The sequence below is a fragment of the Panthera onca genome, chromosome C1 (genome assembly GCF_046562875.1).
Source record: "Panthera onca isolate mPanOnc1 chromosome C1, mPanOnc1 haplotype 2, whole genome shotgun sequence".
Classification (NCBI taxonomy): domain Eukaryota; kingdom Metazoa; phylum Chordata; class Mammalia; order Carnivora; family Felidae; genus Panthera; species Panthera onca.
Genome location: NC_138346.1, coordinates 163,473,169 through 163,498,292, shown reverse-complemented (window position 1 = coordinate 163,498,292; position 25,124 = coordinate 163,473,169). Strand labels below are relative to the sequence as shown.

Sequence of the window (25,124 nt, the reverse complement as noted above, 5' to 3'; positions counted from 1 at the left end):
CAACAAATGCTTATCTGAAATACCTAGTGTAGCCAAATCTGATGTAATTACATTTTTATGTACACACGAAAATCTAATTTACTAGAAAAGTTAGCAGCAAGCCCCATTCTAGTAGCATTCCAATATATTTTAGGATTTACTTTTTCATTATTGAGTCTTAAAATGCAATTGGCTGTTATAATAAAGCAGTCATGCTTTACTCTGGGTGCATGTTAAAATCGTCACGGAGAATTAAAGAAGGAGGAGGCATTCAATACTTCAAAGATCTTGATTTAGGGGCGCCTGGGTGGCTCAGTCGGTTAAGTGGCCAACTTCGGCTCAGGTCATGATCTCACAGTCCGTGAGTTCGGGCCCCGCGTCGGGCTCTGTGCTGACAGCTCAGAGCCTGGAGCCTGTTTCAGATTCTGTGTCTCCCTCTCTCTCTGCCCCTCCCCTGTTCATGCTCTGTCTCTCTCTGTCTCAAAAATAAATAAACGTTAAAAAAAATTTTTTTTTTTTTTAAATAAAAAAATAAAAAAAAAGATCTTGATTTAATTTGTGTAGAGTGGGGAACCTGGGTTGTTTTGTTTTGTTGTGTTTTACCCCACTGGTGATTACTACTGCTTTAGGGCATTGGTTCTCAAATAACTTTTGGTGTGGGGTTAAGAGAAAAATCCTCCTCTAATCTTTGTTACCCTGCCATAAGTTGCACTTCACTTGTTACACCTATAAAAACAATTAACTGAGGGAATTTTTGAATTATTTGTGTAATACTTGGCGTTGGAGTACTGTAGAAGTGTACACATTTTTTGTGTGTTTTTCTGAAGGTGGTCTGAGTAAGGCAGCCTTAATTATTTATAATGCCTAGGAGTTTTAACATGCTGTAGGTGAAAGAAGACGGCATTTAGTAGTCAGGTCAAGAAACTGCTTGACTGTCAAAAAGATGTACCTTCTTGCAATATTCTTTTATCCCTGAAGTGGAAATTTTTTTGTGTTTTTTACTCTGAAAAGTTACCAGTAATGAAAATTTTTCTAAACCAAAAGTAATTATTTTTACCTGTAATTAAAAAGTGGGTGGTATGGTATTAATGGAAAAGAATGTTGACAGTTTTGTGGTCTGCTCAGACTCTTGAGATTATAGTTACAAACTGTTTTTTAACTTGACACACTGTAAATTTAAATAGTGATTGTTTTTCTCTACATGCAATTTGCTAGGAGCTCAGTGGGCGGTACCTTATTTGAAACGTCATTTTCTTTTGAAGTGGTTAAATAAAGTAATACATACGGTGGTATGTATTTTTATCTGCCTATTTTACTTTTGGAATGTTTGTGAGTCATACATTTGTGTTTTAGCTTATATTCTTTTTCTCTTTTTTTATGTTATTTGCTTATTTTTTAGTGATTCACCTTTGCCAGTCTCTTCCCGTGTCTGCTTTGTTAAGTTCCATGATCCGGATTCAGCAGTTGTGGCACAGCATCTGACAAACACTGTATTCGTTGACAGAGCTTTGATAGTCGTACCATATGCAGAAGGTTTGTGCTTTGTTTAACTACCTATGAGGGCATCCTATGATGACCATCTACCTCAGTATAGTTGTAGAGTGAGCGTTAGTAGCATGTTAGAAATTTAAGCTTTTAACATTTTGAAACCCTTGTTATACTGCAGTCTATATTTTTACTTGCAGATTTTTTTAATTCTAAAAATTAGAAATCAGGCCTGTTTTTATAAGATATTTAACTTTTTGCATTCTTTTAAAACATTTTAAGTTCATTAAAACCATATCCCTATTGTAATTCCTTAAGATATATCTACTTAGTTAATGTTGAGTTTTATGAAAAAGTCCTGAAGGTGAATGGTTCACTCCATGCACATTTATGTAGAAACCTTCAAATAAATGCATGATGTTATTTCTGTTTTGAATATGACTAGGTTAGTATTATTTATGTAGTACTTCTTCTCACAGATAACTTAAAAAAAAAAAATCCCACATTGAATTCCAGTATACCAAGGGTTGCAATGATTTTGGTTTTTATGAAAGTTGAAGATTTCCTATAGCTTAGGTGCCAGCTGGGCACTGGGTGAATTGTTTTTATGCCAGATTTTCTTGTTCATTCTTGCTATATTTTCTAGATATCTCTAAATAATAAATTCTTCTCTCTGTTATTTGTGTGTGTGATTTTTGTAGTGGAGAAGGCAAATGCAAAACTCTTCCAGATGACTGAAAAACAGTGGGTCCTCTGCAGCTACAGGGGATTCTAGACATTAACTAAAGGCCAGCAAGCACTCAAGTCCCCCAAGTGTTTTCCTGGTGTAACCATTTGTTAACTACATTTTCTCTCTTTTTACATTTTAGGCTGTTAACGTAATTTGACAGAAAAATAATGAGCAGGGTTTTTGGATCTAAAAAAGCCACTGTGACAAGACAGCACTATTTTAATTCCATTTTGTAAAATTTTCTGAGACCTTTTATAATTAGTTTGTTCCCAATGTACTGCTACTTTATTTGCTTTTTGTTACTATAAATTTTGATCAAAGAAATCACTGAAATATGATAAAATTACTGGATTTTAGACTAATAATTTAACATATATACTGACCAGAATTTAAATGCTTTCCCCTTAATGAACTGGTCAGTGGAAGCAGAATCTTGATATTGTTAACTTTAGATGCTATCTTAGATCTTGAATACCAGTGTGAACATTTACACCATACCTTGTAAAAGTTGTGAACTGTCTAGTCCTTAAAATTTAGAAGAATTGCCTTTGTGGTTTTCTAAAGAAATCAAATTGCATTCTTAGATGGATTAAGGCATGTTATGTAATAATAGTACATCTATCTCCATGATATTAAAGTGTGTGAACCCTATTTTAAGGTTTTAAATTATATATGTGCTGATAAACGTTTGAGTTTAGTGTGTTTTGATTAAGCAATTTCTCTTATATCAGTGTGCCTGTTGTAGGGTAAGACTTAACACCAAGAGAAAATTTCCAGAATTCAGATTTAGGATAAGTAAAATGCAGTTTTTGAAACAAGGTTCAAATCATGTGAGTAATGTGCAAAACTATAGTTAGGCTTTAAATTTAAAGAATTCTTATTGTCTAAGTATCATAGTTCCCAAGTCCTGAACATAATACAGTATATCATATAACTGGCTTTCTTAAATATTGTTAGGCCATAGTAAACTTTCTAGTGTCTGTTATGAAAATGAAATGTTTAGGAGTGTATATAGAATTACAGAAGTATTTAGTTCCAGTATCTGTTTTTGGTGTATTTAATTCTTGGTATGATATGCTGTATTAATGTTGCCACCGTTAAATAACTGATGTACTCAATCCCTTTGTCACCATTCACCCTAGTTTTAGCTCTTACACTTTGGTGTTGGCTCTTGGTCAGTGTTTCAAAACAATAGACACAAAGTCTACGGTAAGGAATAGTCTTAATTGGTAAAAACTGAGATAGCTGGATATGGAAGGAACTCTTAATAGTAATGGATTTGGGGGTTATTTAGGTTCCTTGGTTAATGTTTGTTTCTTTTGTCTGTTTCTTTTTCTTTCATTTCTACACATTCATGCAGTATTTCATGGTTCTATCAAAGCAGCAGTAAAAAAAATACTCTTGACGCATGAAAATTAACTGGTGAGGGGCCTCATTGCTATTTTTAAATTGTAGTTTTATTTTTAAATAGTCTTTTTTAAATCAGAGGATCAGATGCATGACTTTTTTTTTAATGGATGCAGATCTTCTATCAGGTGTCTCACAATATATTCAAGAGGATGTTAGTTTGCCAGAAATATGTTGCAAATGCACTAATTTGAGTAAGATGTTGATACTTAATATTATCCTCTTGAGACATAATTTTGCATGCAAAATTATCCCATAATCTTTGTAGGTTTGTTAATATTGATGCATTAATGCCCTATATCTAAATGATCTTCTCCCCCCACCCCTCCATAACTCTTGGTATCTAAATTGATGACAGCTCTGACACAAGCAAGATAACAGTGCTGTGTAGTATACATTTGTTTATATTATCGGCACTTCTCAGTATAGGTGGAAGGAACCATTACCTTTATTTAACAGTGGTTTTTCTTTTTTGTTGTTGTGTTTTACAGTTCTTTTCCCTGGTTCAGCCTGAACTATATACCAGGCCCTGCTGAAAATACCACCCAACAGTTTTCTTCTGCAGCTTATCCAGTTTCTCTTAAGTGCCCTGTACATATTGTATGTTTTATGATGAGATGCAGTTTCTTAATATGTATTACAGAAATACTACTGGTATTTGCAAATATGTAGTTTAATTGTATTATTGAACTCTCATTTTGGGGGCTTGGGCACATTAACAGATTAATCCATCTGTATAGGGCTTTTGCTGTTGGATAGAATTTAAATTGTCTACATAAATATTTGTCTTAGGACCCTTAGATTTTATCTGAATACACAGATTAGGCTTTAAAAACAGACATACATGTTGTTTTTGGCTTTAGGAGTTTGGCTAAGTTAGCTTTTGAACTGACACTCATGTAGCAGCATTTTTGGTATGGTTAGCATGGCACATGTTGGAACATAAAGCATTTTACTATACAGGTAAGGAATGTGCCATGTTGTTTTACCTATTCTCTCTCTCTCTTACTCACTTTCACACACATCCTGTGTGTATTCAGAGACCTTCAGAAACATTCATATTCATTTTCATGAGTCAGCAAAAGCCCTACGCTTGATTCCAACAGAATATTTCCTTTACATACTTTTCTTCTCTTAATTTTTACAAAATTTGTATGGTAGGTGTAAAAGAAAATCATAGTAACTGTACCATATTATTAACCCCTAAATCAAACTTTTTTTGTCTTGTGTATCTTGATTTTTCTGTGTGCTTTATAGTGAAGCAGCCGACACGAGTCGTTGTTCATAAAACAGCTTTTGAAAGTTGAGAGCACACCCCTGGAGAACCGACTGTGCTTGCTTACGTTTGGTTCATGACTTAAAAATCGAGTACAGGTGATGAAATCTTGGCAGTGTTAACAAAAAAGTAGTGTGTATTGTGCTATTTTTTTTTTACTCTAGAAACTTAACCATTTGTAGAGAAAAAGGAAACAAATTTTCACACATTGAAGTTTCATTCTGACATAAAATTAATGATAAATAATCATAGAAGTCAAGCTTTATATTTTAGCGAACATAAGTACTTTTCAACAAACTCAGGTGGTGTATCAGGGAGACATTTTCTGGGTGTTTTTGTGTGTTTTCTGTCTTGCAAAAGAGTGTGTTCTAATGCAAGGATGTTTCTCTGCAGGAGTTATTCCTGATGAGACTAAGGCTTTGTCTCTGTTGGCACCAGCTAATGCAGTGGCAGGTCTTCTGCCTGGTGGTGGACTCCTGCCTACCCCTAACCCACTTACCCAGGTACTAGTTTCATTGAATTCTTAAAGGATAGAAAGGAACACAGAATTGTGGATAAACCTAATCGTATTTGAGCTTTTTAAGTGCTGTTATGATCAGTGCACAGTATTGTAAAGCCTATAATGTAATCGTAGATACTAGGGAGAACATCTTGAAAATTTACATTTTAAGAACATTCTGAAAATCACAAATCTGTTATATTTGGTTTTGCCACTCTCAGAATAATTCATAAGGAACAGTTGGGGGTGGGGGGGGAACCTCATGAGGCATAAGACTTCTGTTGAACATGCTATTAAAAATAGTATGTTCATTTGGACCCAGAAGGAAAGGTGAAATTCAGACTATTTTTTTCTTTCTCAGTGCCCTTTTGATCTTTACTCTTATGGGGTTTGAATTAAGTACATGGCTTGAAATAAAGATGAATTCTTGATGGAGATTTTTAACATGGGGAAGATGAAATAAAGTTGGAGAAAATTTTTGGTAGGTAATGTTTCTCATCGTGATTGGATACTGTAAGAAGTATCTCATTTTAGGACTGAAAGCACTTCAAATTGCATGTGTCCTTATTCAGAGATTATAACTGGTCAGTGAGTGGTTTCACAGGTAATAGTGAACAGCGAGCTTCAACTAGAATTTTATAAATAATAGCATTTTTTCTGTTATTTTACCTGTCTAAAGAGTTCAGTTAACTATTAAGTGACTGGTATGGTACCAGAAAAGGATGACATTAGGAATTCCCATCTTTTTGAATATGACGTTGTCACTTAGCTCCTAATTTTTACTTACAAAATGAGGATCTGGGTAACTTGTAGGTAGATATCTTCGATATATAAAATCTGGTAATAACTAAGGCAGATATTTTTATAGTAATAGTAGCTATATTTTAATTGTTCTCTGTAAACAGTTAAAGTACAGACAGTTTGGTACCTTTTATTTATTAAATATTACTAGAAGCTAGGAGAGCTTTTTGCACAGTTCTTACAAAGAAAGTCATACTGCCTGTAGAGCTACAGGACTTTGCGTGGTTTGCATCTATTATTGATTAGAATCATGTCAGGCAAGAGAGAAAAGCACATAGTAATTTGAATAGGAGAAGTTTAATATAAAGAGTTACTAGTAACAGGAGATTACTTAGTGCAACCCCAATGAATACAGTAACCACAGGTTTAAGAAGCAACCGTTACTTCTAGAGCTGAGGAAGAAAGAACGCAAACACATTAGTTGAGGGTATTCTTCTTCTCTCTTAAGGCTAAGTTTCACACCTCTTTCAGAAAGGATGCATAGCACAGAAATTCTCTGGGGTGCCCACAGAACTTATAAGAAGGTGCCCAAGAAGATGGCACCAAAACTCACTAAAAAGATGAAAACCAACCACTGGGCATCCCCCTGCAGTGACAATCAGAAAGGGGACATAGGAACTAGGAAGAGAAACCCCTTCCACAGTGTCTCTCTAGGTCCCCCTACAGGTAAAGCTTAACATCATGCCAGATGTCAAGAGAGAAATATTTATAAGCGTGCTACTTCCATTATCACAAAACAGGGCAAGGACAGTGGATTTGGAGCTGAGAAGCAGTAAATATTTAGAATTGTTAGCACAAGAATATATTACATTTTTTAAAATACTCTTCTAACTTCTGGCCATAGGGATAAATGTGCCGTAATAAGTGAAAATTGAGGCTACTGTATATTGTGGGGGTAGGCAAACTACAGCCTTTGGGCAAGGCCCCCATTTTTGTTAATTTTTATTGGAACACAACCATGCCCATTTGTTTAGTATTATCTTTGTTTTGAAGCTTCAGTGGCATAGCTGAGTAGTTGCAACAGAGCCCACATAGCTACGGACTTCAATTAGTTACTACATTGTCCTTTAAAAGAGGGGGGAAAAAGTTGACCCCTCGCATAAGATACAAAAATTAAATTTTAAATAAATAAAATTTGAAATTTTACAGATTGGCGCTGTTCCACTGGCTGCTTTGGGAGCTCCTACTCTTGATCCTGCCCTTGCTGCACTTGGGCTTCCTGGAGCAAACTTGAACTCGCAGGTACAACTTAAAAGCCTTCCAATTTTGAGCTCATTTTTATAATTAAAGAATTTGTTCCACTAACTGTTATGTTTGCATTTCCAGAACAGGAAAAAACTGATTGCTGTAGTATAGTATTACTGTCTTTTATATAAACTTGTGAATGAAAGGTTTAAAAGGTTACTGCACTAATAGCCGCTTAACCATTAGAGAATTTCTCGTTTTACATAGTTCAGAGTAGTTTCACAAGAAGCCAGTACATCATTATGTTACGGAGTCAGAGTAAATAGTCATGAAAGGATGGGAACATAGATTCATAATTCATGTTCTTGTTATCTACTCCTTTGGAAAGTTTGTTTTCTCTCACTTTAATTTGGCTAAACTTTTTTCTCAAGTCCTTATATTGTGGCAATCTTGCATTACACTGCCTAAGCACTTGGAGTTCTGTTTTACATTTTTCTTTGAAATGTTACCTCCTCAGAGTCTTAAAATAAGCAGGAAGTAATTGTTTTATAAAACCTAGGGGCGCCTGGGTGGCGCAGTCGGTTAAGCGTCCGACTTCAGCCAGGTCACGATCTCGCGGTCCGTGAGTTCGAGCCCCGCGTCAGGCTCTGGGCTGATGGCTCGGAGCCTGGAGCCTGTTTCCGATTCTGTGTCTCCCTCTCTCTCTGCCCCTCCCCCGTTCATGCTCTGTCTCTCTCTGTCCCCAAAATAAATTAAAAACGTTGAAAAAAAAAAAAAAAAAAAAATAAAACCTAGACTGTTCAGCATTATGATATTCATATTTAACTTGGTAAAGCAGCTCAACTTAATGTGACATGTTTCACTGACATTATATTTCTGTTGGTTACCATTGATTGTGCCTAAAATAACGTTACTTTTTGGAGGTTGGCCAGAGCATTCTAAGACATTCAACATACTGAAAAAAAAAAAAAAGCAATCACTTATTTTATGTATTCTCACTGTTATATTTTTGTTTTTGCAGTCTCTTGCTGCAGATCAGTTGCTGAAGCTTATGAGCACTGTTGATCCCAAGTAAGGATTTTTTTCTGTATTTCCATTGGTGATAATGGATATAGTATGTGAATGTCTGGAGAAGTTACTTTTTGATAGTTAGAAAGTTATCTCAAGTTGTAGAATACATAATTCTGTTTTCTAGAAACAAGGAGAAAAATTCAGAAGTAAGCCCATCCATAAAGGGTTTTGTGTTCATATAATTTGAGTCTTTCTGAACAATTGTAAATACTTTCTGCCAGGATGACCAGAAAGGAGCTACATGTTACCTTTAGTTAATTCTTTTGAAAGATGTATACTGAGTACCTGCTATAAGTCTGTACCTTCATAGCATTTATACTGTAGTCAGAAAGAGAGACATTTAAATATAGTAAAAGTATGTGCATCCAACAAGAGGAAGTACACAGGTGCTGTGGGGACTTATTACAAGGAGAACTTCATATTAAGATCAGAGAGGCTGAGCCTGGGGCATGAATAGTAGATAGGGAGACAGCAGTGAAGGAAACAGTATCCCAGAGCAGAAGAGTAGTGAATGTCACATAATGCCAACATCTTTTCTTAGGTGCTTTGCAAGTTCTCTTTGTGCTATAAGTGTACATTCTCTAGTTGATATGTGGCAAAGTCCTGAGGTATTTTAATGGATAATTTCTTATGTTAAATTGAACTTAATGCTTTTCCTACTTAGTGAATTTTCACTATCAGCAAGTGGGAGAGCATGGAGTGAGGGAGAACAGAATCATTTGACTAGGGTAGTTGCCTTTTTTCTTAAAACTTATTAGATAAAATCTTAGCATGTACCTACCACCCAGCTTATAACCAGTACTGTTGAAATTTCTTGTGTACCCATTCTTGTTTACATTTCCCTCTCTCCACAAATAATTACTACTGTCCTACATTTGTTTCTAATTTTTTTTCTCACGTGTGTGTAAACCCTTGAGGTCCCATCTTTCTGGTCAGCAATTCCATGAGTAACTTTGGTGTGCCATTGGCCTCTGCCTCATTTTCTGTCTATCCTCAACCTTACAAGTAATGCTCTTCCCCAGCAAAATTTTGCTGCTGTAGAAAGTTTTTAAATCATGAAAAATCGAAATCTTAATCTACAATCAAAAATCTACAGCATCTGCGTATTCCCATGTACTAGCATTTCTCAACATGTGCTTATGGAAAGTTAATGGGTGTTCAGCAAAATTAAGCAGGTATTTTTTCTTATTCCAGAGGTCTCTGAATCTTTAAAATGCAGATGCCATTGTCAGTATTGAAAAGGATACTATATTGTATGTGGTTTTACCAAAATTATTATGAAATTCTCTCCTCTTTTTCAAGTAGTATTTTCCTAGAATGATGATATATAAAACATTTGTACATTTATTTGAAATACTGTTATGCATTTTAAAATCCTTCAGATCTCAATTCTTGGTTCTGTTTCAGGTTGAATCATGTAGCTGCTGGTCTTGTTTCACCAAGTCTGAAATCAGATACCTCTAGTAAAGAAATAGAGGAAGCCATGAAGAGAGTACGAGAAGCACAGTCCCTAATATCTGCTGCTATAGAACCAGGTAAAGTATTGTAGGCATTTGTGTTGAAAATATATGATTGTTTGTGAAACTGATTCTTGCATAAGCTTGGAAATTTATTGAGTAATACTATAGTCATTTTTTTTTTTTTTTTTTTTAATTTTCCAAATTCTGATGAAAGATCATGTAATGGAGTGATCCTAGGCAAGGGGAGGGGACGTGTCACCTTGACATATTTGAGAATACCTGGGGATACCTAATTGTCATGCTGCTGGGTAGAGGGTCAGATTGTTACTAAACATCCTACAATCCTACATCCTGCCAGACAAGCACCATACCCCATCCCTCAAAGAATGATGCATTCTGAAATAATAGTGCCTAGATTTATGTTTGCCTGTGTTGGGATAGCCCAGTTGATTTTAGTCTTTAATTTGACCAAAAGAACCTACTAAAGATGCTTCTATTGTGACATTTGTTTAAAGAAAAGCAAATACCTAAAAATAGTACCTTATTCTTTGCAGATTGTCTTTTTGAGATGAAATGAATGGTTATCGTATTGTCTATTTATATAGACTGGATGTTTGGTCCTGATATTTTTTTCCCCCTTTAAGTAGCAATTTATTCATTTTTCACTCTTCTTAATGAAAGGTTTTACATGTGTACAGGATTAGGAAAATAGTTATAAGTATAATGTTGGGTAAATTAATACCAAGTGCTTTATGTCAGTTATTTAATCAACAGACTGTTAATTAATCCAAGGCCACAAGGCAAGCTGTAGACATAACTGGATCTATGACTACAAAGCTAGAATATCATGCTGTAACTTTCTGTGTTCATTGAAAATTAGTAACTAGAATTACTAAAAATAGTTTACTTATGAATCCCCCCAAGAATTTTGTTATTAATATTGACATTTGCAGTAAATTGAATTCTATTAATGAAATGGTCTAAGTGTGAAAGAAGTCTTCAGTCTCACTTTCATACAAACCATGTATGAAGAATGCAATAGCTTTATTTCTCTTAAGTCCCAAGTTAAAGGAATTGCTTATGTGTACTATTTAAAATCGAGGAAATGGGAGTCAAATCATTCTAGATCTGTCTCCTACACTTACACAGTTGAAAATTGGTGGCAAAGAGGAGGGATCAAACAGATTAAGACAGCTTGCTTACTAAAACCCAGTTCTATCTTGGAGTATAGTGAGAACAGTGAACGAATCATGACTTTTTGGAATCAAAGGCCAAATATTGAACCTGTTTATCAACCACTTTAACATAACTGTATAGGAAATTGTTTAGCAGAGGAGCTTAGGCCTAAGTGGTAAAGAAAGAAGGAATATCTTAATGGACTAAGAACTAAAAATGTTTCTATTTCTATTATAAATCTATTAAAAATATGTATCTTGTAGTTAAGTGCGGTTGGGAGGTGTTGTTAATATATAACACGTGAAAATAATTTCAATCTGGGTGAATTATGGCTGTATTTGGGAAAGTAAACCTAGGAATGGAAAAAGGGACTCCTCACTTAGAGGATGAGAAAGGATCCTCATATAAAGGATTCTCTATAAAGAATGAGAAGGTTTAATCCTTTTCATCAATTGCTGTGAATTACATTCACAGCCTTCCAAGTCTGGTGAAAATGAAATAGTGAAAGGAACTTTTGGCTAGCCGAAAATCAGAAGCCTAATTTGTATCTACCAAAAGCCTGGATAAAATGATCACATAACATTTAAGGATGGTATATGAAATCTGAAAATTAATAAATTCTTAGAATAACTCACGAACGGAAATAATCTTCCTATTTGATGATTTCTAAATACAGATTCCTTTTTTTAAAATGTAGATAAGAAAGAAGAAAAACGAAGGCACTCAAGATCAAGATCGCGCTCTAGAAGGAGGAGGACTCCCTCATCTTCTAGGCACAGGTTAGATTGTTTATGGTAGTTCACTGTACCACAGACAAAGATAATTTCTATACCTCACGTCCTTCTTCATTTACTACCTTTTAACTTACTTAGCTCTTTGTTAAAGTGTGTTTTAGTAACTTCGCTTTAGTACAGTGTGTGAGTTCACATATGTGTACATGAAGAAAAGGTATGGGCTAAATAGATGATCGGTACTTTAAAACTCCAAAAAATCCAGGGATGGGAGGAAGGTACTGGGATTGGAGCACTGAATAGAGTTAGAACTATGGAAAAAACACTAGACTTGAAACTTTTGGCTGGAATTCTAGTTCTGATTTTTCACTAGACTCTTAACACTCATAAGTTGGAAGGTCATCACTCAACCTACAGATTGATTACCCATCTAATGCATGAATATTTGCAAATGATTTTCTATTCTTTTGGTAATAACCACCATACATCTCGTCTGAAAACCCTTTTAAGAATCTGTCATGTTCAGGGCGCCTGGGTGGCTCAGTTGGTTGGTTGAGCGGCCGACTTCGGCTCAGGTCATGATCTCGCGGTCCGTGAGTTCCAGCCCCGCGTCGGGCTCTGTGCTGACAGCTCGGAGCCTGGAGCCTGTTTCAGATTCTGTGTCTCCTCTCTCTGACCCTCCCCCATTCATGCTCTGTCTCTCTCTGTCCCAAAAATAAATTAAAAAAAAAAACTTTAAAAAAAAAAAAAAAATCATGTTCACTGTAGTGGGTTCAAGTGTTCCAAAATTTAATTTTCTCTTGAAAGTTCAGATGTTGTCATCAGCGACAAGTTTGTTTTTCGTGAAATGATAGCCTTTGTTCATTTTTTCAAGAGAATGTCTGCCAGTACCTAGTCTGAACATAGTTTGTCAGACATATTCTTCCAGGTAAAGGTGATAGTTCAGGGGAAAAGCAGTTAGTTACGCTCACAACTCAGTCATGACAGTTTCTTTGATAACAGCCATTGACCTTTTAATAAGTATGAGAAGTGATTTTTGCATTCATTGGACAGAACATTGCTTAAGGGACTAGATTTAATATTTAGTACTCAATACAATGTCACTAGTATTCAAGGAGCCACATTTTCTGTGTACCTCCACGTTTTTGCTCATAATGTTCCTTTCTGCCTAATGATCTTTACTACATCTTCACCTGCACCTGAGGAACTCGTTTTTGTTTGTTCAGGATCAACTAAAATTTTACTCTGACGTGAAATATTGGTCCTACTTATAATCCTCATCTTCCAGGACCATGCTATTCTAGCTTAGTTTACAGTAAAAAGGAGAACCTAAGTTTTTTTTCTTCTGTATATACCAAACTACATAGTAGCGTTCTCAGATTTTAATTTGAATTATTTTAATATGACCAGTGGGAAATATTTACAATGAAACATGTATTTCCTTGAACAGAGTGTTTTTGGACACTTGTAATAAACAACACTTCATAACAGAATTATTATGGGTTGTAGTATCTTAAGCATGTTGATCTGTAAAATGACCAGTTACTTTTAACAAACTTTTAATATGCTATGTATATTTTTGATTTCTTTTTTAAGAGCTCATATAAGATAGTGTGTTAAAGTGGCTCTACAGCACATCACTCTTAAAAAAAAATAGCTGTTTCAGGACCTTAGTAAATTTATGGGTGTGGTACCCCTGCTTATTAGAATTTTTTAAGATATTTTGTATTATTAATCACGTTTGTTTAGAAAGAAACTAAGAATGTGCTTATGATTTTTTCTACATCTGTAATTTTTCTGTATACATTAAAGGCAGGAAAAAGGAGTTAATAACTCAGTTTAGCTAAATGGTTATTGACCATTAAGTTTTCTGGCTTTAAGTTTTCTTAAAGCCAGAGTCCTCAAAAGATGAGTAGTGCTTAATTCTAGTAACATCAATTTTTATTTTCCAGAATTTTTTTTAACCTTCAAGAAGAAAGTGATTATTCTGATATTTTGTATTCCATATCACCCAAAATATACTATTATTTCCCTTTACTGAAGTTAGGCAACATAGTAGTTGTTAAGAGTAGAGTGTTGAATAAGGTAGACATGTATATACTCTCCATTTTTATTAAGCTTACAGAAAGGTACATAAGTATTACATGAACATTTCCTAGGCTGTAGACATGTATTGAGAAGGATTGTTCATAGTAGTTTCCAAATACAGTAAAAAAAAAAATGATTTTTTTATCACAATTTTTAATTACAAAAATTTAAATCACAATTTAATTACAAAAATTTGAATTTGGTAAGACACTAGTGATAGGTTTTGAAACACCAGTTTGAGATAATGAGACAAAAGAAGCCATCTTAGCACATTAATAAGAGGAAAGAAGGCAGTCAGTATTTCTTACGTACACCTACACTAAGGCACTGAGCTGAATTTTATTTTTTATATTTTTTAAAATTTTTATCTTTAAGAGAGCGAGCACAAGCAGGAAAGGGGCAGAGAGAGACACACAGAATCCGAAGCAGGCTCTAGGCTCTGAGCTGTTAAGCAGAGATCCTGACGCAGGGCTTGAACTCACAAGCTGTGAGATCATGAACTGAGCCTAAGTTATAAGCTTAACTGACTGAACCACTCAAGTGCCCATGAATTCCTTTTTTTTACTTATTTTTTTTCTCTTAAGAGAGAGAGCATGTGAGTAGGGGAGGGGGGAGAGAGAGAATCTCAAGCAGGCTCCATGCCAGCACAGAGCCCAACACGGGGCTCAGTCCCATGGCCTTGGGATCATGACCTGAGCCAAAATCAAGAGTTGGACATACAACCCACTGAGCTACCAGGCAACCTGCCCCGCCGCAGAGCTGAACTTTTTAATTTCATTTTAAATGACAAGTACTTGTAATATAGGTGCTGTTGTTTTTCCATGTTCAAACAATGGGCTCAGAGAATGTTTTAGATGTGCTGCCTTAATAATTGAGATTTGAACACAAAAATCTTTTTCATTTCTAAAGTGTCTATCCTCTGGACAACTTGAAGAAGTGAATGCAAAAAGTTTATACTAGAAATTTTCTCTAGAAACAAGTTGAATGGTCCCTATAATTTAAATGACAAAAGTCTTGGGGCGCCTGGGTGCTTCAGTCGATAAGGATCCAACTCTGAATCTCAGCTCAGGTCTTGATCTCAGGGTTGTGAGTTCAAGCCTCACATTGGGCTCTGTGCTAGGCATGAAGCCTACTTAAAAAAAAAAAAAGTCTTAAGCAAATGATACAATTTATTTTTAATTATTTGTAAAAGAGGATAAAATATAAGAAGGAGGATCATTGACAACATCAAAAAGTTAATTGTGCTTAAGTTCTGGAAGAGAAAGTATATAGGATTGGGGGTAAAGGAGGAGAGGACACAGAGAGAAATACTTCTGTTACAGGACTGGAAAGGGGTGATCACTTAGAGATAATGATCATGTTGACGGGAAATGGGAGTCAAAGAGACAGTTTGTGCTGAGTTGCATATTTTTATATAAATCTGCATTGCTCGGATATCTCTTAAGTTGTAAATCAAGTGAAATAATATCTCAGAGAACAATTAGAAATCATAGATGGCAAGAACACGTTAAGTGGATTACATTTAAAAAATGCAAATAAGAATGGTACCTACTCAACAAGCTTATTGTGAGAACGAGTATTTGTAAGGCACATGGTAAGAATATGTAAGTATTTGGTAATAGATACATAGATTTAACCTGCAGTAGTGAGGATTCACATAAGATACATTATAAAATTCTGTGTAGTTGTGGAAGATGATGCAAATGAGTCAGATAACTTTCTATTTTCCTTCATTGTCTAGCACTATTTTTAGGCTCAGACTTGTAGGGCATAGGAGGACTATTTTGACAGGTAAGGTGAGAAATTCCAGGTGTTAAAAAAAAAGTATTAATTTCTAGTGTATCAAAGATGTTTTATTTATGGACTAAATGAATAGTATCAGCAACTGACAGAAAATTACTCATACTTATTGATGGTTAACCCATATGTCTGAATCATTTGATGCTAAATGAAACAGTCACAGAGCTAGTCTTTCTACGTTTATATACGTGTATTGGCTTTCTTTTTGCATTATTAGGCGATCAAGAAGCAGATCAAGAAGGAGATCACATTCTAAGTCAAGAAGTAGGCGACGATCCAAAAGTCCAAGACGGAGAAGATCTCATTCCAGAGAGAGAGGTAGAAGGTCAAGGAGCACATCAAAAACCAGGTACAGTAGACCATTGACATTGAGTGGGAAGACAAATTTTAGAGTTTCCAAGACTTAAATACAGTGCTACTTAATGACAAAAGAGGTGGTGAAAGGGGATAGGACTAGACTGGAGAAGAAACTCTTTAAAGTTTGAGGAGACTGACATTTGTTTTCTTGTGCCCTTTTGCAAACTTGAGGCTTCTCCTTATAGCTGAAAACCTAGATAATAATTTCTTTGTAATAAAATTTCTTAGCTATCCCACTGCCTTCTTTCATTTTCTTCTTTTCACTCAACCCTGCTAAGCATATAGTGCTACCAGCCATTCCTTTGGTCTGCTAAAGAGTTCATGGTAGACAGCCATGCCTTAATTCATCTTTACAAATGTCATTGTCAGCACCTTATAAATATTTTTTAAGAACTGCTGAACCATACTTAGAGTGTCTCATCCCAAGATTTGGAACCAGCAGAAGGCTAAAGTTGAAGGATTCATTAAACATCCTACCTTAACATTTTATTTGGACTTAAACAAGAATCCATTCAGTAGTCTTTTTCATTTAGGGCCAGACCCTTTTAAGTTAATATGTAGTCCTGAGTAACATCTACCAAATCATTGTTTTTGTTTTTTCATTTCAGCCACCTTTAAGATGACAAGAGAACTACCACATTTTAAAAGTGACTAAATTTTTTCTTCTCAAATTTTAGTTGTCACATAGTTTCACAATGTTTTTTTAGCAACTTTTCTTATCACTTTCTATAATATTTGCCTAAATTTTTAGAAGCAGACCTTTTATTTTAGACTGTTATCCATTTGTATAGTTATGTAATTACAATAATAAAGACAACTGGTATCCAGAAGAATTTATTTTTGGTGAGCATATAACTCAACTGGGAAAGGAGGCTTTGTTACTATATTTTACAGAGTGAGTCATCTTAATGCAATCAATCAAACAAACTTGCGTAATGAAACCTTTATTATACAAAGAGGAATTGGGCATTCTTTTCCTCAAGCAACTTTTCTTATATAAGAGAGATTAATGTGATTACCAAGGAAGTACAATTGTTAGTCGTGTTAGAAGAGACTTGAGAAGTGACTGAGTATTGAATTCTGATAGATTTGACGGGCACCTGGGTGGCTCAGTCAGTTGGGCATGTAACTCTTGATTTAGGCTCAGATCATGATCCCAGGGTTGTGGGATCGAGTCCTATGTCACGGTCTACACTGAATGTAGAGCTTGCTTAGGATTCTCTCACTCCTTCTGCCTATTTCCCACGTTCTTATGCTCACTTTCTCTCTCTCTCTCTCTCTCTCTCTCTCTCTCTCTCTCTCTCTCAGATTAAAAAAAAAATCTGAAAGATTTGACTGGATTTAAGAACATGGTTTCAGGTATAGAACGTAGTTTACAAAGTTAGCATACATTCTTAGGAAAACAAGTATTTTGGTGTAGGGGAACTAGGAAATGAGGTCGGAAAAGTGTAAGGAGACAGGTGACACACGGAAGGCTGTGTTATTCACACTTAGACACACCTGATCCAGGAGGCAGTGTCTCCAGATGGAAAAGTTAATGGAATCAGGAGCTACTATTTTCAGATTTGTACTTTGAAAAGATTTCTGATAAAGGATCAGCTTGTGGAAACATGACTGGGTCTCCTTAAGGGACTGTTAGAGTAATTGGAAATTAGATGGTAAAGACTTGAATGAAGAGAGGAGGTAACTCAAGGAAGCAGGGTGACCAGAGAAGGAAAGGAGTGAAATAGAAACTGTAGCATAGGGCAATTAGCTTAGGGGGGAAAAAAAGAGATACTTTAATGTCTAAAATTATAGAATAGTTGAGGATGGGTATGTATACGTTTATGGGGTTAAAGGACTTGTCATTCAACAAAGACATTGGTTACCTTTTGCCCAGAGCCTTGGAGAAGTTGAGGTATGGTTGTAGCAACAGTCCATTATGATGGGAATTATTTTGATAGCACTGAATAGCCCAGAATATGTAGCAGGAAACAAAAGTAGAAGGTTGGCTTGGTCCATGGTGAAATTAACTAACAACATAGAGTATGTGCTTTAGAATATTGGTAATGTTGACGATTAAATCCAGTGGCACATTGTGGGGTTTGGCTTGATAGTAGAGGACATAGAGCCATGGTGGGTTGGGAAACTGGTACTCAGCTGAGAGAAGAGGTTTGAAGAGCTTAGAAGCAGTTATTAAAACTATTGGTGTTTATTGCCAGAGTATATACCAAGAAATTGGCCATCATCCTTTATTATTTTCTCATCATACAGTCTGTTTTGTTTGTTGGAGAGTTTTATGTGTAATACCAGGAAAATGGGATTTTTTAAAATTTATTTCCTACAAATATGCCACTTGAGCTATTATTCTCATACTGTTTCTATAAGAATACCATTCATTTTTCAGGAATGAGATTAGATTTCATTGTGCTTTTTGTAATGCTATATTAATTTATATTAGCTGACTCTTCTTATGCATTCATAAATTGTGTTCATCTATTAGAGAAAAAAAGAAAGAAGATAAAGAAAAGAAACGTTCCAAAACACCACCAAAAAGTTATAGCACAGCCAGACGTTCCAGAAGTGCAAGCAGGTAAGGTGGCATTAAGAGTTCTTGGCACGTTTTAAAACTTTGTTTGCAAGAATAGTAGACTGTGAGCATTAAATGTTTTCTAGTACATCAGTACATACTTCAGCGTTGAAGTTTTTTTAAGGCAATTTTGAAGAGTAACCTAAAGTTCTGTTTACGTTTTATGGTGTTACATTTGAAATGACATGAAATTCAATTATAAAGGTCAGTTTTTATGTTTGCCGTATACATTTCACGTCCTGATTTGGTTTGCTTGTGTTCTTTTCCTAACAGTTAAGTTTTAATGTTCATATATGCTGAATTGCTACATTAAGTTCATTTTATTATAGTAAGTCATACTTAAAATATCCACATACATAGTGGTTTATTGATAAAATGAGAGGCCATATGATTTGTTCAGAAATCATAGAAAGGATGTACAGAAATACATGTGCAGAATCATAGAAAGTCAAATAACCAAATTTAAATTTGGCAAAGGATCTGAATTGACAATTCTCCAAAGAAGGTAAGCAGGTGTCCAGTAAGTGCATAAAGAGATGTTCAACATGAGCCATCAAGGAAATGCACACTAAAAACACTTCACACCCACTAGGATAGTCATATTTTAAAAACCAGATGGTAACTAGTGGTTGGTGAGGATGTGGAGAAACTGGAACTCTGAACATTGCTGATATGAATGTAAAATGCACATGGGTGGTTCAGTTGGTTGAGCTTCTGACTTCAGCTCAGGTCATGATCTCACAGTTCATGAGTTCAAGTTCATGAGCCCACATCAGGCTCGCTGCTGTCAGCCTGTCAGCGCAGAGCCTGCTTCAGATCCTCCGTCCCCTCTCTGCCCCTCCCCGACTTGTACTCTCCTAAAAATAAATAAATATTTTTAAAATGGGGCAGATACTTTGGAAAACTGTTTGGCAATTCCTTAAAAAGTTTGAATTTCTTGACACAGCAGTTTCATTCCTAGGGATGTACCCAAAAGGAATGAAAACCTAATTTCCACACAAAAACTTTTGCATGAATATTTATAATAGCATTGTTCATAATAAGCCAAAAGTTAACCCCAGTGCCTATTAACTAACATGGGTAAACAAAATGGTATGTTCATACGATGGAATATTATTCAGCAGTAAAAAGAAAATGTACTGATAGATGTTACATTTTTGTTGCATACATACTATGTGACAAATACAAAACATCTGTCTAGGGTACTTGGAGTTGGGATTACACAGAGCGGTAGCAAAAGGAGTGAGGTATACAGACTTGACAAGCTTAATAAATATTTGATGAATGAAAAGTTGTGTGTAATGTTTCTGGTGGTAGAGGTCCCAGGGCTGTAAGAGTCGAAAAGCTTTTTTTAAAAAAAGACAACCGAAAATGTGGGATTTTGATTATTTTTTGTGCCTAAATTATAATAACGGTCATCTTATAAGTCTTAAAAATTTTCAGAACAATGGCAGGCAGAATATTTAAAAAGAAAAGAAAAACCCACAGTTTTAAAGATGGGAAAGGCTATATATATCTTAAAAACAATTGCTCAAAGCAGGGTTGACGGCAACATGATTTGTTGGAATGTGGGGAGTTAGTTTGATCTCTGTTATTACTAACTCTACTCCTTGAATTTTACCTAAAAAAAAAAAATTGTCCTGGAGTTTATTAGCAATTGACTTTCATATCACAACATACTTTTAAATACCTGTTCTAGCCACTGAATTTAAACCAGTTTCTGAACATTTACTTCAGACTTTTTCCTCACGCATTAGAACTTTTGTCTTTAAGAAAACTTAAGGTTTTCTTGAGGACATTAAAGGAAAAGCACACAGTTTGCAAAAACATTGCAGCTGTTTATTATTCGTTTGATTCTTCAGCTCAAAACAGTATTTGAAAATGGGTCTTTTGGAGGCGCCTGACTGGCTCAGTCTGTGGAGCATGCGACTCTTGAAGTTGGGGCTGTCAGTTTGAACCCCACATTGGGTATAGAGATTACTACAAAAAATCTTAAAAAAAAGAAAAAAAAAACTAAAAGAAAATAAATGGATTTTTCATTACCAGAAACTTGTAGGAGTTCATAGTGGAGCTCTCTCATGGGCACATCTGCTATGATGTGCCTGCATATTTTAGATAATACTGTATTTTAAAGTCTAGTTTGCACATTTGTGTTTCTAGAGAGAGACGACGACGACGAAGTAGGAGTGGCACAAGATCTCCTAAAAAGCCTAGGTCACCTAAAAGAAAATTGTCTCGCTCACCATCCCCTAGGAGGTAAGAATATTAGTCATAGGGATCTGTACTTCTCTATATTTCAGAAACTGTTTTTATTTTTAAAATTCTAGACTTTTCCTTCCTTTTCAGGAATTAAAGTGCTTAAGAACATGCTGATCTATTCATTCCCTCCATGCTTGAGACTGTGTTCTAATAAACAGTGTTTGGGAGTGAGCGTTTAGACCTGTAACCCGCTTCCAGTCCTCTTGCCTATATTATTTGTGCACAGCTTGTATCCGGTATCTTGAAATTGGATCTTTGTTCTTCGTGTCGTATGAATTCGGGTCAGGCTCACCATCTGAAGAAGTTTAAACTTACTGCTACACTTAAGGGTGAAGCTTCTTGAGTGTTTCCTTTAAAGCATCTTTTTTGAGAATTTTTTGTTGTCATCCTAGACATAAAAAGGAGAAGAAGAAAGATAAAGACAAAGAAAGAAGCAGAGATGAAAGAGAACGTTCAACAAGCAAGAAGAAGAAAAGTAAAGATAAGGAAAAGGATCGGGAAAGAAAATCAGAGAGTGATAAAGATGTGAAAGTATGTTTCCAAACTAATTTACTTTGATACTTAGGGTAGTGCTGGTAATTTTAAGAAGTGGTTTTTCTGTGAAGACGTTTACTTTTTTTATTCTCCTTGGCAAAGCAGGTTACACGGGATTACGATGAAGAGGAACAAGGGTATGACAGCGAGAAAGAGAAAAAAGAGGAGAAGAAGCCAACAGAACCAAGTTCCCCTAAAACAAAAGAATGTTCTGTGGAAAAGGGAACTGGTGATTCACTAAGAGAATCCAAAGTGAATGGGGATGATCATCATGAAGAAGACATGGATATGAGTGACTGAATATGGCCTCCATGGGAATCCAACTGTATACATGCATCAGTGTCATTCCTTTGTGTGATTTCTTAATGCTGTATTTGTTCATCTCAAACCTTGATGTATACAGCTCTGAGTTACAAATGGTTATAAAGCTCCTGATATTGATATTAGTTATTTACATCCAAAAGCTTTTAGAAAATGACACATGAGTAACCAATTCTTGACATGGTGAAATCCGATTGAGTATCCAAGCAGTTTTACTATTCTGGTGCTGCTTCATAACAAAAATGAAAAGCTGCATGCATCTACAGCAGGCATGGATTGTTTATGTTGTATGATCTCCTTTATTATAAGTAAGTTCACTTATAGTATTTCTAGAATTTGATTCATTGCCGTAATAGAGCCATGTAGGGAATGCACTGATTGCATGTTATTGTGGCAGGAATATCCTAAATGTCATTAAAATCCTCCAACATGATGGATCTACTTATGGTCTTGTTTGTTGACATGACAAATTAACATTCTTACAGTTACACCTGAAAATGAACATTTGAAATAGATAATCCTTTAAGCCTTGCGGCTAAATTTTTGTGGCTTTTGTTTAACTTTGAAAGGTTATATATGCACTAACCTTTTTTGATGGCTGATTAGGCTTTAATTACAGAAACAAGATTTCAAATGAAACTGTCTTTGGCAGTGAGTAAATAGCATATTTTGAAGTAGAGTTGTATACTTTTTCATAAGGTGTTTGGGAATTTTTTTTTTCCTGAAATAATTTATTCCACGTCTACATCAGTGAAAACTTCTGCCTATCCTGAGTCCATCTGTAAGAGAAAAGTTATCTCTTGTCCTGATTTTCAATTTTCCACTCTTATTAATTTGTTTTAATCTCAGTGTTGGAAAAAGAGGGTAGTGCATTTTAAATTGACCTTCATATGCTTTTAAAATAAGACAAATCTACTTGATAATGTACTTTTTATTTGATCTCAAGTTGTATAAAACCAATAAATTTGTGTTACTGTTACTGCAGTAGTAATCTTATGCACACAGTGATTCCATGTTAAATGCAAAGTAGTTAGGCAACTGTTTTCTTAGTTACAGGAGTTTCAAGCTTCACTTTTGTGCAGTAAAAACAAAAGTAGGCTACAGTCTGTGCCATGTTGATGTACAGTTTCTGAAATTGTTTTACAAGACTTTGATAATAAAACCCTTAAACTCATGTTCATGTTCCTGTAAAACTGTATTTGTATTTATTTACACTGTTGAATGTATGACATTTACCTCATTCATTTTACAAATCAAGTTCTTTCCCCTTTCAGTCCACATATTGAAATACAGTAATGAGATGAAATCCGTCAGTGTAGCGATTAGTTGCCATCAGAATTGTCAAAGTTGGTTTTATTTCTATCTAAAACAGTCTTAGTGTAATTTTATTTCTCATATTCTGGGCGTAGGAATGGGGTTGAGTAAAGCAGTTAACTTTAGGATAAATGATCCCACCTATATCTAGTAAATTTATATTTTCAGTGAAATATAAATATTTGCCTTTTCTGGAATAGTATAGAAACTGTCAATGGTATGTATCTACTGTAAAATACTAAATAGTATATTTATTCAGTTATGAGATGAGTAGTGTTTGGCTGGCATTAAGGAGAAAATGAGACTTGGAATTGTAGCTTTTTATGCAAGTTTGAGTATAATTTTTTTTAACTTTTAAAATGCCATATAGAAAAGCAGCATTGTTTTTACAGTTTGTAGTAAGTAACTTTTTAAAGATTTTATCAAAGGAATTTTGTCTATAGTGAGTAAAAAGTTCTAGTAATGGTCCCATTGCGTTTTTTAAACACAAAGTTGAAGACAAATGACATTTGTTTAAACTTTCGAAAACTTTTTTAGTAAGGGTTGAACCATATGACATTGCCATTTTTGTAAGTCAAAAAACAAGTAAAATATTGGCAGTTTCATGTGGTTAAACCTAATAGTAAAACCTGTTTCCTCACTTGTAATCTCTGAATAAAAACAAATATACCAACTTTTCAAAAGCAGTTAAGAAATTTTTGGCTTTAAAATAGTGCCATTGACTTAAGATTCTAACAGTGAAGGGAATCCACACTTCTAGGTTATTCTTCAGTGAACATTTTATGCACAAAGGTAGGGTTGCACTGGGGACACAACCCTTTACCACATAATCAGTTGAAATCAAGTGAATACTGCCTCCACGCTGAGTTATGTTCTGTATTTGGTAGTAAAAATGATTTAAAAATAAAGGTGGTTTTGTTAGAAAAATGTTTGTCCTATTTATTTACTTCAATCCTTTAGGAGTGAATGAGAAGTAGTAAGCTATATGAGAGTCCATTCTTACTTTGGTTTAATTCACCAGGTGGGAGACCTGTTTCTTATCTTCATTTTCCTGTCTAAAATGAGGGTTTTTGCCATTAATTTTGGTAGCTAGAAAAAAATACGCCTAGGTCAGTAAATGGTACCTGCCATTTGATTATGGAGCTTTTCAAAACTGTTCAATAATTAGTTTGGGATAATGTTTTAGCAGAAGCTCTAAATTGTGTGGAGATAAGGCTTTGAGAAGGCTATGTTTTTCTTTTTGTGACCGGATTTTGGATCACCTTCCTGGTAGCGATAACCTATTATGTGGAGCATAGGAAAATGTTAGGTACTTGGGGAAATCAAACTAGGCTTTCACTGGAACAGTAAAAAACTAATTTTCTTTAACCTTGGTGTTGCATCTTAGAATTGACTAAGGTTCTGTGGTATCAGCAGGCACAAGCCAACTTTTCCTCTAGCAAAACCAATGCCAGTTTCTCCAGTTGGGCACCAGATTATGTACTTGGGATGTGGTGGGAGGGCATGCTGTTTGAAGATAGACCTTTCAAGCTGGAATTAAGATTTCTGTTCCTTTTGCCTCAAATCTAAGCTAATGAATTTCATCCCTGTTCTAAAATACTTCTCTGTGATCAGGTACAGTAATTGTGTTTATTTTAGCTAACTGTCAGTGTGACAAATGTTACTGGTACTTTTAAGAGTATGTCTATCACTAAGGCTTTATTGACACAAGCAGCTTTTCTAAATGAGACTAATCTGGAGTTGTAGATGTTTGAGATTGCTTTATTCAGTTTTATTTTGAATGCCGTTTTCATTTTATGTCGAAGTCTATGTGAAATACATTTAGACATTCTTTAGCAAAATAATTCATATGTGAACCATGCTAATTTACCAGTGGGAATATTCTAAAGAATATACTTAAAGTGTATTAGTAGATGTTATTGGTAATCAAAGAATTCACAGAGAAAGGATCTGATAGAACTAATTTTTTTTTTTAATTCTGTCCTTACAAAAATCGGGGAAGTGATGTTCACATTCTTTTAAAAGTCTTCTGTTGTGAAGGTTATTTTCCCAGGTCACGTCATTAAAATTAGTCCTTTTTTA

General features: G+C 35.0%; 1 protein-coding gene across 6 annotated transcripts in view; it reads left to right on the top strand.

The window, feature by feature from the left end:
• The window catches only part of SRSF11 (serine and arginine rich splicing factor 11), a 44,475-nt gene extending 21,573 nt beyond the window's left edge, over positions 1–22,902 (top strand). For 3 of the 6 annotated variants that reach the window (XM_060625494.2, XM_060625495.2, XM_060625496.2), the window contains exons 3-13: positions 1,379–1,512; positions 5,271–5,380; positions 7,327–7,419; positions 8,384–8,433; positions 9,841–9,968; positions 11,767–11,848; positions 15,906–16,037; positions 18,528–18,617; positions 20,754–20,870; positions 21,266–21,404; positions 21,510–22,902. In XM_060625494.2, coding sequence (XP_060481477.1) covers positions 1,379–1,512; positions 5,271–5,380; positions 7,327–7,419; positions 8,384–8,433; positions 9,841–9,968; positions 11,767–11,848; positions 15,906–16,037; positions 18,528–18,617; positions 20,754–20,870; positions 21,266–21,404; positions 21,510–21,707 — 1,273 coding nt within the window. In that variant the 3' untranslated portion in view covers positions 21,708–22,902. The remainder of the gene's footprint in view (positions 1–1,378; positions 1,513–5,270; positions 5,381–7,326; positions 7,420–8,383; positions 8,434–9,840; positions 9,969–11,766; positions 11,849–15,905; positions 16,038–18,527; positions 18,618–20,753; positions 20,871–21,265; positions 21,405–21,509) is intronic. The other 3 variants (XM_060625499.3, XM_060625498.3, XM_060625497.3) reach the window with 3 other exon arrangements.
• The last annotated feature ends 2,222 nt before the right edge of the window (positions 22,903–25,124 follow it).